At 45.2% G+C, this 15745-nt stretch overlaps 5 protein-coding genes across 7 annotated transcripts; 3 read left to right on the forward strand and 2 right to left on the reverse strand.

Moving 5' to 3' along the window:
• Positions 1-158: 158 nt before the first annotated feature.
• LOC6733489 (potassium channel subfamily K member 16) lies at positions 159-5529 on the forward strand. 3 transcript variants are annotated; one of them, XM_016167628.3, is made up of 7 exons: positions 159-653; positions 3646-4085; positions 4163-4514; positions 4576-4805; positions 4868-4994; positions 5142-5243; positions 5297-5529. In XM_016167628.3, exons 2-7 carry the CDS (start codon positions 3781-3783, stop codon positions 5366-5368), a joined length of 1188 nt encoding a protein of 395 aa, XP_016026445.1. In that variant the 5' UTR covers positions 159-653; positions 3646-3780; the 3' UTR covers positions 5369-5529. The 3 variants fall into 3 exon arrangements, with proteins under 3 accessions (XP_016026445.1, XP_039147739.1, XP_039147738.1); XM_039291805.2 differs by having other exon boundaries at positions 4582-4805; XM_039291804.2 differs by having other exon boundaries at positions 3652-4085.
• Positions 5522-7037, reverse strand: LOC6733490 (the record flags this gene model as incomplete). Its single annotated transcript, XM_016167278.2, has 2 exons — positions 5522-6950; positions 7010-7037. Coding segments are annotated over 2 exons (1326 nt in total), but the record flags the coding sequence as incomplete, so codon positions are not given.
• A 202-nt stretch (positions 7038-7239) lies between these two features.
• LOC6733492 (calcium permeable stress-gated cation channel 1) lies at positions 7240-10895 on the forward strand. Its single transcript, XM_016167629.3, has 3 exons — positions 7240-7434; positions 8145-9062; positions 9121-10895. Exons 2-3 carry the CDS (start codon positions 8157-8159, stop codon positions 10489-10491), a joined length of 2277 nt encoding a protein of 758 aa, XP_016026447.1. The 5' UTR covers positions 7240-7434; positions 8145-8156; the 3' UTR covers positions 10492-10895.
• On the reverse strand, positions 10844-14889 carry LOC27206876 (cullin-4A). Its single transcript, XM_016182656.3, has 11 exons — positions 14580-14889; positions 14094-14502; positions 13790-14034; positions 13268-13728; positions 13030-13216; positions 12739-12931; positions 12544-12680; positions 12100-12489; positions 11763-12041; positions 11550-11702; positions 10844-11486 (listed from the first exon to the last, which is right to left on the reverse strand). The coding sequence occupies exons 2-11, from the start codon at positions 14410-14412 to the stop codon at positions 11391-11393; spliced, it is 2460 nt and encodes an 819-aa protein (XP_016026448.1). The 5' UTR covers positions 14413-14502; positions 14580-14889; the 3' UTR covers positions 10844-11390.
• A 32-nt stretch (positions 14890-14921) lies between these two features.
• LOC6739323 lies at positions 14922-15668 on the forward strand. Its single transcript, XM_039291809.2, has one exon. The coding sequence runs from the start codon at positions 15038-15040 to the stop codon at positions 15518-15520; it is 483 nt and encodes a 160-aa protein (XP_039147743.1). The 5' UTR covers positions 14922-15037; the 3' UTR covers positions 15521-15668.
• The last annotated feature ends 77 nt before the right edge of the window (positions 15669-15745 follow it).

Genomic DNA, 15745 nt, shown 5'->3' on the forward strand with positions numbered 1-15745 from the left:
TTTTTTGAAGAATTTAATTATAGGGCATTTGGAAGTCGATGCGATTGGCTACCTGGGAGAGGGGATTCCTCTCTTTCCAACAGATCGCCCATCCCCGATCCCCATTCGGTATCCAACAGTGAAGCGCAGCGACGTCACAGGTAGCGCGTCAATATGGCCATCTATAAATACGGGTGCGAGTACGGGTCTCAGTGGGCAGCGGAACGTCGAGCAGCGCGCACGGCCGGCGGATGAGGCACTTGCTCCGGAATCGCATTCGGCATTCGGCATCGGGAAACGGGCGGAGATGGCGGTGGCCAAATGAAGTGAGGTGAAGTGTGGTTCGGTTATAAATAAACAAGGCACGCGAAACAAGCCAAGAAGTTGTTCTGTGCAGATCAGCCGGAATCGGGAAAATCTCCACAATAGCTGGTCGAAGGCATTCCTTGGCGCGCGTTGAATAACACTGATAAAATAATATACAGAGCGCGCAAACATAAATAATATTCCACATGCATAGCTCGCAAATACATCAGCTGCTAAAATAAACGGAGCGTTCGCAGCTCCAACAACAACGCGAACAACAGCCGCCCGTCCGCCGCTCATGACGTCACGGGTGAGCATCTGGCGAGGAGCATCAGTGGCATCACCAACAGCAGCGAAACAATAAACAGGTTCGTGTGATCCTTTACATTGACCACAAAATGGGTTTTACTACTGCGGGACTGCAGCCTCAAAAATAAATAATGTCGCTGGACAATTCACCAAAATTAAATCATTTAATTTTGAAATAATTTCAAAACATAGAAATAACATCAATGTGAAGAGTGGGGAATGGAATATGTTGCTGTTTTGAAAAGTATTGATATAATGTATAACTATCCAAACCAATGATTAAAGTGGAATTTGAAATTTTCCCTAAAAAATCATCTTTCTAACATTTTCCATTTTCTTAATGGACCATTTAGTATTTTAAGCAGCTAAATGAAAACAGCCCTACTTTTAAGAATTGTTTTCCAAAAAATTTAAAAAATCATAAAACTTTGCTTTGAAAGCAGATAACTAAATTTGATTTATTTACTTGAAGGCGAGGAACGTGTTAAAATAATTTATTGCGATCTAAACAACAAGTAAATTGAGAAAATTTTCAAAACTATATTCGGATAGTCGCGAATTTCTCCGCGTGGCTTCGTACAGGTAAAAAAAAAACAGACGAATCTATTAAAAACATAAATTTTACGTCGTACACAAGCAAAGAAAGCAACCGGATACGCAACCAATTTTCCAAATTTGCGGTCAATGCTCGAAAATTAGTTTTCGAATCGCACATTTTGCGCGCCGATCTGTCATGTCAATTGGGCTGCCGGTCATCAATGTGCGGAGATGGTGATGATGTCGTCGCCGTAATTTCTTTTTTCCATGCCAACCAGCCAGCCAGGCAGTCAGTCAGTCAGCTTTTCGCCCCGCCATTGTCACCGAATTTTCACCGAATTTTCAACGTAATTAAATTTTAAAATCTCCTCTCGTGTAGCCGCTGACACTTAACATTCTGGGGCTGTCTGTCAGATTTAAGCAATTCTGCTTTCAATTTTCCTCTCGGCGTGGCAAATTAAAAGCGCCGAGAATTAATTGTGCAAGTGTGCTGGCCGAAGGATCTGCATGGCCGGCCCAGAACTACTTGGCCAGTGTGCCAGGTCTTGTGATGAGCAATGACTGACAACTGACACCGCAGATTGGCCGACCACTTGGCCGGCTGTGGAGGTTCCTCCACATTCAGGTGACCCCCATCCACTGTGATCCACTGCCGTCACATTCCATATCTGGCGTAAGCAGAACCCGAGAGATACATATGACGCAACTTAGTCTCTTACTAAAGAGCAACTCAATTGGCCGGGCAAAAGATTAGAGCAACACACTTGGGAAATAAACATAATTCACAGCGCCTAAATGGAATTATTGAATACCTCTTTTTGATGCCCATGGAAGCGCTTTCTGGGCGAGATCCAAACACAATACATACATTAGCATTGGCCGGCAGTTTCCTGCGCCTTTCGCTTTGATCTTTTCGTTAATCTGCGGATTCGAGTTAGGATGTCTTGGGAATTTCAGAGCAATTATAATTGAAAATTTCGATGCTAGGCAAAACAGACATTTCGAGCTAATGAGTGTAGTACGGCCGGAATGGAAAATGGCTTTATTGCCCCGCTGGCCAAAAATATCGCGGCCAACTCGCACGAAGTGCATTTTAAGTGCCGGCCACAAAATGCGCTCGGTCTTGGCCAGAAAGAATCGTCGTGTCCGTCGCTCTGGTGGCTTAATTGCATCCAAAATATAAACAGTGGGGCATGTTTTTTATGTCAGATCCTCGGCGTACTCGCCCTGCGAAAAAAAAGAACGTGATCCACTAATGTGTTTGCCTTCCGTGATTTTGTGTATTTTCATTGGAAACACACAGGCTGGCGTGCCTCAGTTTTTAGTTTGCTTTCTGTTTGTTTTGTGTTTGCATTTTTTAATTATGTATAAGCAAGGCAGACATCAATTGCAAATCGATTTTAATTTATGCCCGCTGGCAAAGTGCGTGCGAGATTGAGCGTATCAATAAAGATATATGTACGTACGTACGTGCGTACCTGCCAGATTTCCCCGATTTTCTGGGCGGTCGAATGAGGTGCGTTAGATGGGCAGGTGGGCAGGTGGGCAGCTGGATTCCAAGGCCATCCAGATCCGTGGAGCCGCACAATTTCGTCAGCCACAAATCAAGCGAATGACTGTCGGCCCCGTCCAGAACAGAAGTTTATAAAAATAATCCGCAATGAACTCGTATTTCACACCCACTAAATTGAACCCTAAAAAAAGACGGAAAGCAAACAAAAAGGCCGCGTTTGGCAACCGCAGACGCCGCATTGGATCGTTAGAAACTTTCCAATTTGACGCCACGGCTACGCCATCAATTCTCGAATCTAGACGAGTGTCATCCTCCGGCCACGCGAGAAATTTGAAATACCACACACAAACGATCCGTGGGGATGATGCGATGGTGCGGGATGAGTCGCGATGAGACGGGATGATGTGACTGTTCCATAGGCCAGCTGCCAAGATTGTAGTCCAATAATTCATGTTCATGTTGGCCATTTATTAGAGAGCATAGAAAACAGTGTATTAAAAATAAAAAGCCATTCATGCTGCCAGGCAAAATATTCGATGCTTTCAAAAACGCCCGCAAACTGTCACATCGCATGAGTTACATGCAGTTTCAGAATTTTCAACAAGTAATCAGCGCAAGTTAGTGAAAATAAAATATAATCAATTATGTTAATGGCCCAAAAAAATATATTTTCAAATGTTTTTTTTTTCATTTTTTGATTTTGAATTTCGTCACGCGACAATTTGTCAATTTCTTTTAAAAACATATACAAATGGTGAATTAGCTTCTATTAAACTATTGCTGGCTTGTAATCTTCTTTCAAATTTATGTTAAAAAGCAGAATCTTCGGATATATATCACATTAATCCCAAACCATGAAAATAAACCACCCACACAAACTGAAGCAACGAATACATTTTATTTTGGAAGATTTATGCCGCCAAACACTTTGATAATGTGGCAACTTGTTTATTTACCACTCTGCACTGGCGATTCGGTAAACTAATCGTGGATATTTTCAGCGATAGGTAGCCGGAAATCCTTTCAGACGTCATCGATGCGAGTGCCGGACCAGACCCGAGCATGTCCAGGCGCTCGCCCGTGGAAGGCCAGCCGGAACCGGAACTAAGACCGAAACGGAAACGAACCGCCAAGACATGTCCTCCCGACGGAGCTCCTTCCGGCGGAGGGAGAAGCCGGCCTTTGAGCGCTTCAAGGACCACTGCCGCCACTTCACGGCTTTCATGTTCAGCAACGTGGGCATCATTCTACTGGTCACATTTTATATTATCGGCGGAGCGTTCATATTCCAGAGCATCGAGATTTTCGAGTACGAGCGGCTCAAGTCGGAGAAGCCCCACCGGTTTATAGCACGGAACTTCAGTGGCGAGTGCCTCAGCCGCATATGGGAGCTGACGGCGGAGAACATCAGCTTCTTCGACCACCACGCCTACAGGAGACGGTAAGTCGTCCAGGTGTTCCACACCTAAGCAACCTGTTTTGTTTTCGAGTGACCTAAACCTCAAGTTACTGCGGCAGGGTGAACGATGTGCTTCTGGATTATCAGAGGGCCATAGTGAAGAAGCAGCTGAAGGGACCCGACGTGGAGCAGTGGAGCTTCTCCGGAGCCTTTCTCTACTCGCTGACGGTGATCACGACCATCGGATACGGGAACATCACGCCGCACTCGGAGTGGGGAAAGCTGGTGACCATTCTATATGCGATCATAGGCATGCCGCTGTTCTTGCTCTACCTGTCCAACATTGGCGACGTCCTGGCCAAGTCCTTCAAGTGGATATACTCGAAGGTGTGCCTATGCCGCATTTGCCCCGGCGTGGCCAAGCGCCGGATAATCCGCGAGAGACGAAAAATGCGGCAGTTGGCCAGAGCGGTGCGTTGAAAATACCTTACACTTAGGGAAATGTTCACTGATCTTGGGTATCTGACTTTAGCTCCAGATGCACGACATGGAGAATGCCCGGGGAAGCAGCAGCTACACTAGCACCAGCAGTACCACCTCCTCCAACAGCAGCAGTAGCGAATACACCAGGAGTTCCCGGCAGAGTTCCAGCCTCGTGGATATTCCGTACACCGAGTCCGACTCGGATATCGAGCGGGAAATACGCGGCAGCACGGATGAGATTACAGTGCCAGTCACTGTGTGCGTCTTCGTTATGGTCGGGTAAGAAAAACTCCATCCTTTGCTCAGTTACGACATGTTCTAATGAAACCTTATAAATACAGGTATATCCTGTGGGGTGCGCTGCTCTTCGGTCGTTGGGAGGACTGGAACTATCTGGATGGAAGCTATTTCTGCCTCATATCGCTGAGCAGCATTGGATTTGGAGATCTGGTGCCAGGCGATCGTGTGGTATGCATACTAAGCGATATACATTTATTTCAGCGCTCAATCGAACTTGTTATAAGTAGTCATTCTTAAACGGAAGGATTGTGATTAAATATATTTATTGGCTTGCAAAAGATGCCGAAAGTGATCAAATAATTTTGCATTTGCTAGATAACCGCCGACAGGGATAAGGTGGAGGTCAGCTTCATTCTCTGCGCCATATATCTGCTGCTCGGCATGGCCGTGATTGCCATGTGCTTCAATTTGATGCAGGTAAATTGAACAGCAATAGCCCCTTTATCGTTTCTAACGCACTTTTTTTGCAGGAGCAGGTCGTTCACAACATTCGGGCGATCAAGCGGGGATTCAAGGCCTGCTTTCGATGCCGCTCCTCCTAGGAGCCAAGTAGTCCCAAAACAAAGATGTCGTCGTACAAAGTCATATTTTTAATCGCTGTTAGTGTAGGTTCTCCTAGGCTAGCTTAAGATAGAACTGTACATATAACTAGACAAATGTGTTCCTTTTTGGTAAATGAATAATACTTGTAATCATAAATGGAGATCAAAGCATGATTTTATTCTATGTTTAATCTAAATAACAAGAGCATATATGCATTTGGACTACTGACTGGATGACAGAACAAATACATCGAGATCATCCTAACAAACAGGCCTCAGGCCCTTTAAGCTGGATTGCATTCCGGTGGCACTGCGCTCCGTCGCCTCTGGGTCTCCCTTTCCATCCGCTTCTGCCTGGCCATCAGCGCATTCACCTCGCGATCCATTTCCAGCGGCGGGACAACTGCGATCTCTGCGTAGTTGGGCAAGGTAGTGCAAACCCTGTTCGCACAGGCTTTGTGGAATTGCTTGTTTAGATCCTCGGAAATGTTGCTCACACACAAATTGGTTAATAAGTCAAAGGCTGTGACTTTTAGGGCTTCAAATTGCTTTCGTGTCTTTCCCGTCACTTGCTTCATTGTGATTTTCTTCATTGTGATGGACCCCGAAGACAATTTCCTAGGATCAGGGACAGCTAGCGTCTTCTTGGTGTCAACTATCAGTTTGCGCTTACGCACTTCCACCTTCATGGTGGGAGACGGCACCTTGGTGGATGATACCGACGAGTTCTTTTTCTTCTTTTGAAGAGGAGACCACACGGGTGTGGGCTTTGCTTTGCTGGCGGTGTCCGCTCGTTTACGAGTATATGTCCGTATGGCGGTCAATTTGGGCCTAGTCTTGTTGATGGCGAGTTCCATCGGTTGATGGTTCTGCTCGGTTAGGTTCTCCTTTGGCAAGACTGGCGGTGAGATACCAGTCTCAGAGATGCTTAAGGGCGTAATGTTGTTACGTCCCAAATCGTTGACATAGACATTGGTGACGTCCTTGCTTGAAATCTCTGGCTGTGATATCTCATTCTCAAAAAAACAATTATTTGTGTTAGCTGAACCTATAGACTTGGAGGATGACCGTCTCTCAGGTGTCTGCTCCTCGCAGCACAATTCGTCTACGTCCATTTCCCCCGGTGCAGATAGATGAAAGGGTCGGCATCGCAATCCCTCTGGCGTTAGCTGCGGAACAGCGTTTTCCTTACCAGCCCGAGCTCTCAAAGAAGATGAATTCGTCGGTGTGCTCTTAGCCAGTGGGGTTGGGGGATTGGCAGCGGCAAAGCGCCGTGGCGGACTCTTCGCAGTCATGGTTCCGGAGCCCATGCCCATGTCCATAGGGGGATCCCGCAACATCATGCTCTCTGCACAGCACCTTCGATTTTGCATAATGTTCTGCATTGTGATTCGCTCCCCGACGATTTGCGGCAAGAACAGCTCGCTCTCGTAGCCAGAACACTCCACCAGGATAACATTTTGGCCGGACAACAGCTGAATCTTGAAGGTCAAATTCAGTGGTGATGCGCGTTGCATGGTTAAGATTTGGTGGGTAAGTGCCGGCACAAGTCTTATAAAAGTCTGAACAAAATTTTCTTTGTCTGTAAAAGGCAACGATAAAAATAACTACAAATTGTATTTAAATGTCTGTTTGACATACCAAGCAATAATGTAAACAGGAACAGGATCGTTTACCAACCTTAAGCGTGTTAGTGATGATAATTCCTCACCACGATATATTCTATTAAAATAATAATATTATTTGAAAAATGTCACATATACATACGGACATGCATATTTAAATAATCTTTTATACCTTTTATAAATTTTTTTGTATTATTCAAAACAATAAAATATAATTTGATATTCCTTTCGACGGCTACCCCTAATGGTGTCTAAAAATCGATACAAATTTTATCGATAACTGCCAGCAAAATGCAGTAAAGTAGCGAAAGGCAATTATTCCATATACCTTTTACGACTCGGGTTGCTTTTATTGCTGAACACGATTGAGGATATAAAAGGCTGATGTTTAATGTGAAGCTACGCAAAAGAAGTCACTGGAAATAATACATTTCACCTAAGGTATGATGTGGAAGGTTCGGTAATCGCAGTGCTATGAAAGTGGATAACAATCAGAAACACACAAATACAATGCCATTCAGCCAGTGAAAAATAATTAAATAAGTAAATGCGACGAATGGGTTTCTTTTGTTGCATTTTGCACATTTGCCACGCGACAAACCAAGCCGAAAATAGATTAACGATGATTCATTGCGAAAACAAAGCCAAAAGTGAGGTAGTGGACTAACATGACGTAGTGCTTCTTCTTTCCCCCCTCCCAACAACCAATCAGCCCCTGCAGGTTGTCTCATTCCTACAAAAACATGTTTGATTTCCCCATTATCTCATTTCCAAGACTAGCTTGATTTATAACGCCTTTGTTGGTGCTCCTTCTGGCTTCGTCCATAAAGATACAGTATCTGCTAGTTCTAATTGGGTTAGTCTGTGGGCACATTGCCTTCCAGACCAGCATCTGCATCTGCGGTCTGCGGACTTTGTTTGTTTTGCCCGAGTGACCCAAAAAGATTAATCTGTCTGGGAGGCGTGCCAGAAACCGATCAGCTGGCACTGTGTTCTTTTTAGAATCAAATTTCTAGATTTTCCCACGGCCTTATCAATATACAAACGAAAAGGAATTGCATCGAAGAAAATTCGATCAGCTGCGGTCTTATCGAGTCTTTATCAGTGACTTTGAACACACTACTAATAGCTTCTGGTTTTGTTGTTTTTAGTGATTCGTGGTCATGTCGGAAGACAGCAACAATGCCTACTGCCAGGCGGTGGCCAATCGCACTTCGTTCTTTACCAACGCCTACAATGGCATTCCGGAAACCCTAATACTCAACACCATTTTGTGGGTACTCCTGATTCTATTGTTTACGGTTCTGCGACACCAGGCCGGTGACTTTGGACGTCTAGCGCTGGTCAACAGCAATGGCAGCAAGAAGCGTTGGACTGAGATTTTCTACTCGCGCGCCGCCAGTGTGGTCGATCCCCAGCCGAGCACTTCAACGCAGGTGTCGCCGAGACCAAGTACCACCTCCCAAGGAATTCCCGACTCCACTCCCTTGTCCCCCATCCAGCCGGAGGAGGGGATGTTCGGCTGGATACGGGTTACGCTAAAGCTGCGTAAGGAGACCATACTACTGCATACTGGACCGGATGCCGTGCACTATCTGTCCTTTCAGCAGCACTTGATGGCTGTAATGGCATTGGTTACTATCGTCTCCCTGGTCATCATTCTGCCTGTTAACTTCCTGAATGGGCCCAAGGAAAATCCGTACGATGTAAATGCCTTCGGCCGCACTACAATGGCGAATCTTTCGCCGGATTCGCCTTGGCTGTGGGTGCACACGATCATCACGATTCTGTACATTCCGCTCGTAGTGCTCATCATGCGGCGCGCCTCGGGACGGAATGCCTTCAAAAAGGCAGCCACCCGCACGATTATGATTTCAAACATATCCTCCAGCGATCGTAACAAGACTGTGGTACGGAACTATATGCAGGAGCTCTTTCCGGACGTCACCATCGAGAATGTGTCAATTGCGTACAACATTTCACGACTCTACGTAAGGAACGCCGAGTTCGAGCGAGTTCACGAAGCACGATTGTACTGCGAGCAGCATAGGAACAGGGATACTCTCATGGTAAGTTCATTCACTTCAACATTGATGTCAAGAATCCGTTTCACACAGTCTATTATAGGCCAAACCAGACATGTGTTCCTGCAAAAAGGAGAACGCCTACGAATATTATCAGCGAGAGGAGCGGAAGTTGTCCGGTGATGTTGCCCGTCTGCGTGCTTCCACAATGAATGAGCCCCTGGACATTGCGTTTATCACTGTGTCCACTGTACAGGAGGCCCAGAACATAGTAACGCACTTTACACCGGGCACCTACCGCCAATGGCACTTGGTGTTCGCTCCGTCGCCTGATGATATCTTTTGGGAGAACCTAAATGTGAATAAGAGTCACTGGTACTTGAAATTCTTCTGTGTGAATGCAGTGCTCTTTCTTGTTCTCTTCTTCCTGTCCACGCCGGCAATGGTGGTAAACCTTCTAAACAGTCGACCATGGGTAAAGGAAACGGAGGGTAAGATCTCGCCCCTCGTTGCCGACTTCCTGCCCACATTGATGCTCTGGACTCTTTCGGCGCTGATGCCTGTGATTGTTGCCATTTCGGACAAGTGGATGCGGCACTACACGCGCTCTAAGCAGAACTACTCAATCATGACGAAGTGCTTTGGCTATCTGCTCATGATGATCATGATTCTGCCTTCCCTCGGACTGACATCGGCACAGGCGCTGCTGGAGTGGGGATTCTCAAATCAGACTGATCGCTGGCAGTGCATTTTCCTGCCGGAACGCGGCTCCTTCTATGTGAACTACATCATTACGGCTGCGTTTATCGGTACTGCGTTGGAACTGCTACGCTTCCCGGAGCTGATTGTATACATCTGGTCATTGCTAAAGGCGAAATCCAAGGCCGAAACGCCGTACATTCGCAAGGCTATTCTAATTGAGTTTCCTTTCGGAACGCACTACGCCTGGACAACGCTCGTTTTCACCATAGCCATTGTGTATAGCGTAGCTTGTCCGCTGATCATGCCGTTCGCCATGATCTACATCTGCCTAAAACACTTCGTGGATCGCCACAACCTCTACTTCGCCTACGGTCCGTCAAACATGATATCACGCAAGGGTGGTAAGATCCACTCCACGGCAGTTACGATGACAAAGTTCTCGGTCGTGATCCTGGTGCTGGTCATGGCCATGATTTGTTTCTTCCGTGGCGATAACGGAATGGCTCGATTCCTGCTGCTTATCATCACCCTGGGTATCACCATGACTTTGTTCACCTTTATGTCACCAATTAAGCGGTGTGCGGCCACGCGCCGCCCAAGCATTGTTGAAATTGCCGGTCCGGCACCCATCTACGTGCCTGATGTGCTGAAAGATAATGGGATAAGGACCAGCAGTGTGCGACCGTCAGTGGCAGGATTTGGGGGCTACGGCTCCGACAGCGTGTCCGAGTACGACAGCTCACAATACAGCGTCAACAGTGTTGAGGCGTAAATGGTATTATTGTCGGGAGACACTACAAATATTTTTGTAAAATATCTACGAAAGCCACTGAGAACTTTGCAAGTTGGCGGCTTTGATTTGCATACGAAAGAATGACAGGAGGATAACACCAAGGCAATTTGTGATACCTAAACCAGCCTCAATGTCATTTTTAATATGACTTCCGCACGCGAAAGCGATAGCAATATTTATTTCTGATCTGTATATAATCTAATTTCCCAATTTTATCTGTAACAACTGTGTATATACTATATTCCCTTGCTAAATGCTTAACAAAGGGCTCGACGCTGATTTTTTTAAGCAGTAATGCTGGTAATATTTTACAAATGAAACACGAAGTGCATTATATTTTCACGTAATTTTTTATTTATGGTAAATAAAAAACTATTAAGTTATGCGTATCTCTTTTTTGCATACAGAGCTACTAGTACGAGTTATAATTATTTTAATGTTTCCTTTAGAAAATTAGCCTGCAAATGTCACTTCTATTGTTAATTGAAGGAGAATTATCAATTAAAAGTAAACAAATTAGAATTAGTCCAATAAATAAGTTTATTGAACACCTAGTTTGCTTTCGGTTCGAAAACTGTTTTAAATTGCTGGAGGCATCGACGTTCAGATGATCTATTTCAAAGGACTCGGCTTGTAAAATAAACGCTTAATTTATTGTATGATAAGGTAACTTACAAAAAGAACTGTCGCTACACTACTAGCTGGCGGATTGTTCAACGATTTAGTTATAGAAACAAAATTACAGCTGAAAAACTCTGAACATCGCCGATCGGACCAGGGCACTCCAAAAACTTCATTAGACTGCTAGTATTTATGTGTATGGTATAGAGCGAATTACAATCGAATCGGTGTTCGGATTTCACAGAATCTGAGGCCATTTATGCCACATAGTTGTATTGGTTTTGATTATCCTTGTCCCGCTCCATGTAGTCGCGGTCGATGAGCGACTCGATTCGCTTCTTTAGGTCAGCGGGCTGGAATACCAATAAACATATTAGCTACTTTTTACTTAGAACAAATAGGATTAGTGGACCGACCTTGACGGGGAAGGTAAGCTGGTTGAACAGCTCGGTGATGAGAAGATTATGGCTCAGCGTTTTCCGCATTTTCATAATGCGCACAATAGCCGCATCAATTTGATACTGGCGATCCTGGAATACACGCTCCTCCGTCGCCTTTTGCTCCTCATTCTAATGGAGAAGGGGAAAGATTAGGTCTGTGCAAATTACATCAAAACTAAAGGCACTTACTGTCTCCTTCATCTGTATTTGGTTGATCTTGATTCTAAACAATTTGTTTGTGAACTCATTGTTAAAATCGAACTGATCGCCATCCAAGATTTCGCGTCCTTTCGGTGTTTTTGTTATAACGCGGGCGCGCCCACAAGCCAGGGACTGAAGTGTTCGACGCAACTCCCCATCCTCGATGAGGGTGGCGGCCAGTATCTCCTCGTAGCTCAGAACTGGCTTATCGTTAAACAATAGAAGCACAAGCGCTTGAAACAGCGAGACCAACAATTCTTTTGGACCCTGTGAAACATACGTAAGCATTGCAACCGCATAGGAAATAAGGAGCCATTTTAGTTACCGCATCGAATTGAGCACGCAGCATACAATTTCCTAATGTAGGCTGCCACTGCAACTTCCGCCCACTATGCTTTTCCAGATAAAATTTGTTGAAAATCTGCTGAGGATTGATAAACTGTGGCGGCATTGTGACCTCTGTAGGCGCATATGTAGGCCAGTAGCCCATGGTCAGAATGCTGACGCACAAGTCCAAGTTGTGGACATCGCGGTTGTTGCTTAACGCGTGTCCGCGGAACGCAATGTTGATATCTCGGCTCAGTTCCATGTCCTTAAACATGCCCTCCAGCTTGGACGTAAACCCTCCACCGCATTCCTGCTTAAGCTTGGAGAGCATACTCTTTTCGGAGTCCACTGATGCCGATTTGCCCACAAGTAATCGTTTGGCCAAGTCCTAAGAAGGTATTCGTTATTAAATAATGCTCGATATACAAAAGATGGACACAACCTTTTTGTAAAACGCTTCAAATACATCTTTGCCATGTATAAAACGAAACAGAACCATGATTTTATCTAGAGTCTTTTCCAACTCCTCATCCGTGGTTCCCTTGTTGCCAGAACGCAGTTTCATATCTACGTATTTAGCTAATGGAACAATAAAGTTTAGCAAACTCCTTTAAATACAGTAACAGTGGGCGCTTACCAATAAGCTCGGCCGGCTTGTTGGCACGTTGGTTGATAAAGAACTCAAAGGCCTCGCGCAACGAGTTTGTGAATTTCTCATTGTGCTCAAAGCAGGTGCGAACTATGACATCCATTTTATCCTTGAAATCGAGCAAATCTTGGACCATGCTCTTATCCTTCTCGGGATCGATGACAATGGTGCGTCCCTTTTTCTGAAAGTAAGCACATATTCGCGCTCTATTATTATGTTCTACTACAGTTAAAACAAAGGTAGCTTTTAATAAATGTATAGTACTTAACATATCCATACCTTAATGAAACCGTTGAAATTGCCGCACAGCTCGGATGTTCCATTTTTGACTCGACTAAGCAGCCCGTACAACAGTGTGAGGTCACTCAGTCTGTTGTCTTCCAACAATGAATCCAAGCCCTTCTGCAATATGGACGTTAGGTGTTCGGCAAGTAACTCTTTTTCCACATTGTAAATCAGCGGATGTCTGTAAGAAATACATTAATAATTGTTTTTATTTTTGACTACGCCAGCATACTTGGTGCTCGAGTCCAGATAGTGACGCAAACGCTCGTTCTCCTCGGCCAAACGCTTGTTGACGTGCTGTAAGTACTCAGGAACTTCTAGTTCCTGCATCTTGCGTTGACTTTCAGCCTTATACAATTGGTTGGTTGCGTCGAGGAACTTCTCCTCAAAGGAGCTGGTGTAGATCTGCAGGTCGCATAACATGCGAACCAAGCTCTTCAGCAAACCACGGTCCACGGTGGAGCCTTGCCGTTCTTTTTCAATAAGCGTTAGTAAACCGTCGACGGTTCGCTTTTGGACAACGCTGTTTTGAGCAAAATGGATGCGAAAAAGGTCCAGCCCCATGTCCCAAATCGAGTGAATGGTCGAGTTTTGCAGCACATAAGTTCGATCCATATACAAGAATATGCTGCGAATCATGATCATTTGTTGGCAGAACGAGAGCCACCAGTGGTTGATCTTTTCCAGCAAAATCTATAAGACAATATAAGTTGACAAGTAACCCTTTAAATATACTCCGTAAACAGGAACTTACCAGTTTGTCCATGCTGCCGCCGGTGAGCTCCTTGAGCTTAATATTGCGCTTTACGTGTTGCTCTGTTAGCTCCTTGAGTTTCGCGTACAATTGCGCATCCATCTTGTGGCTGCACATGTTCACCACCGCCTGGTAGAGCTCCTCCAGCGAATATTTAATGGGCTTGGAGAGTTGGATGGCGATAACGGCTTCTTCAAGCTTCACGTACGTGTCCTTGGAATAGTTATCGGGCAGTGTGGGCTTATCTAAGGAAGTAAGTTGAATCATGCAGTGTAAACACAGTTTTCATCTAGACGGGACCTACCCTTAAAGTTCTTAATCACTATCTTCTTGACATCGCCGGGCTTGCTATTGTGAATAGCCCCCATGCGATTGAGGAGATTTGAGGTAGTTGAAGCCGTGCGGATCTCGCTGCCGCCTAGCTTGGAGAAGTTTGGCAGGCGCTCGCCGTTGGTGGACGCAGAATTCATGTTTTGGGCAGCGAAGGCACTGCGGCCCAGGTTCGAGGCGGCGGCAGCGGTGGGGGCGACGTTCTCGGCCTTCTTCAGGCAGGCGGCAATGTTCTCTGTGTTCTCGTGCAGCTCAGTTGTGTCCATGGGCTTGTACTTCTTGGCCGCACTCATAGCTTAGGGCCCCTGCTGCCAGCAGGATCTCCACTCCGCTCCTGTTCTCCTGATCCTGCCCTGATTTCGTCGCACCGGCTTTGCTTAGTCCTGGTCGTGGAAATCGGTTATTGATTGCTGGCTTTACCTTTAAGGGCAGGGATTGCAGTTTGTATTTCGATACGTACCCTTCTAATGATTACCAGCAAATATTCGTAATATTTTTGCGACTTTTGCACTGGGGCCGTCAATAAATTGGCAACTTGCGAACTCAAGGCGAATTGACTTCCTGTGAATTTTCCGGCTGCGAAGTAGGTTTCTCCTACAGACGGAGTCCTTTTAGACAAATGGGGTTCCTTCTGCGCCTGAGAGACTATTCAAATCGACAAAACTTCGCAAGTACAATTACACAGGCAACATTTTATTATTTCGTTTTTGGTTGCATGCGGAAATTATTGCTTTTTGGGATATCGGACAAATCAAAACATCGATTGGCTGCGGGTAATCGATAGCTCAGCGGGTAGCACTGCTTATCGATATTGGTGTGAAACAGGTTAACATTGCCTATCGCTGTTAGCACGACGCATTGTTTTCCTAAGAAGTATTGTTTTCTTTCCAGAAACTCTGCTTTACAAGCCCACATAAAATGAAAACCAAAGCTGAGAAGCAATCGCCTTTGAAAACGGCACCGCGTAAAATAAAGGGTGAGAATTTCCCAGCCAGGAGGATACCCGCGAATGTTTTGAAACGCACGCTTGAGATCGCCACCAGTCCCGAAGATGGCTTTTGGGTGAACCAAAACCCATCCTGTGCTCCTCCGGCCAGTAACGAGTTTTACTTCAACGTTCGACGATCCACTGCGTACGAGAAACTACGACTGGCCCGGAATTGCCTTATGCAGCGGGACTACAAGAACTTGGCCAAAATACTGGCATCCAATCATATGGGAGAAACTCTGCTCCAAAGGGCCTCCTTTCAAATATTCATGGAATACTCCAAGGTTCTTCAAAAGTGCCCAAAGTTCTACAAGAAAATGGAGCAGTTGCGAGTGGAGGAGCCGACCCCTTCGAAAAGACCCACAGATGAGGACAAAGAATTAGACGAATCATTAAATGATATTCTATCCTAGTTACTTTTTTAAAAAGCTAAAACCATTATTTTAAAAGGAAATAAGAAAATAGAATATTAATCTATGAATTCTTAACTAAATTAAGGAACAATATTAAGAACAATTACTAAGAACAAATGTTTTCCCATTAAAACTGCGGCCATCCCAATAATATTTATATTTGGTAGTGCATCCCTTAGTAGGTGTGCAACGTTTTGGGATGGAGTCAACCAGATCGGGCACCGA

Source organism: Drosophila simulans, chromosome 2R (genome assembly GCF_016746395.2).
Source record: "Drosophila simulans strain w501 chromosome 2R, Prin_Dsim_3.1, whole genome shotgun sequence".
Lineage (NCBI taxonomy): Eukaryota > Metazoa > Arthropoda > Insecta > Diptera > Drosophilidae > Drosophila > Drosophila simulans.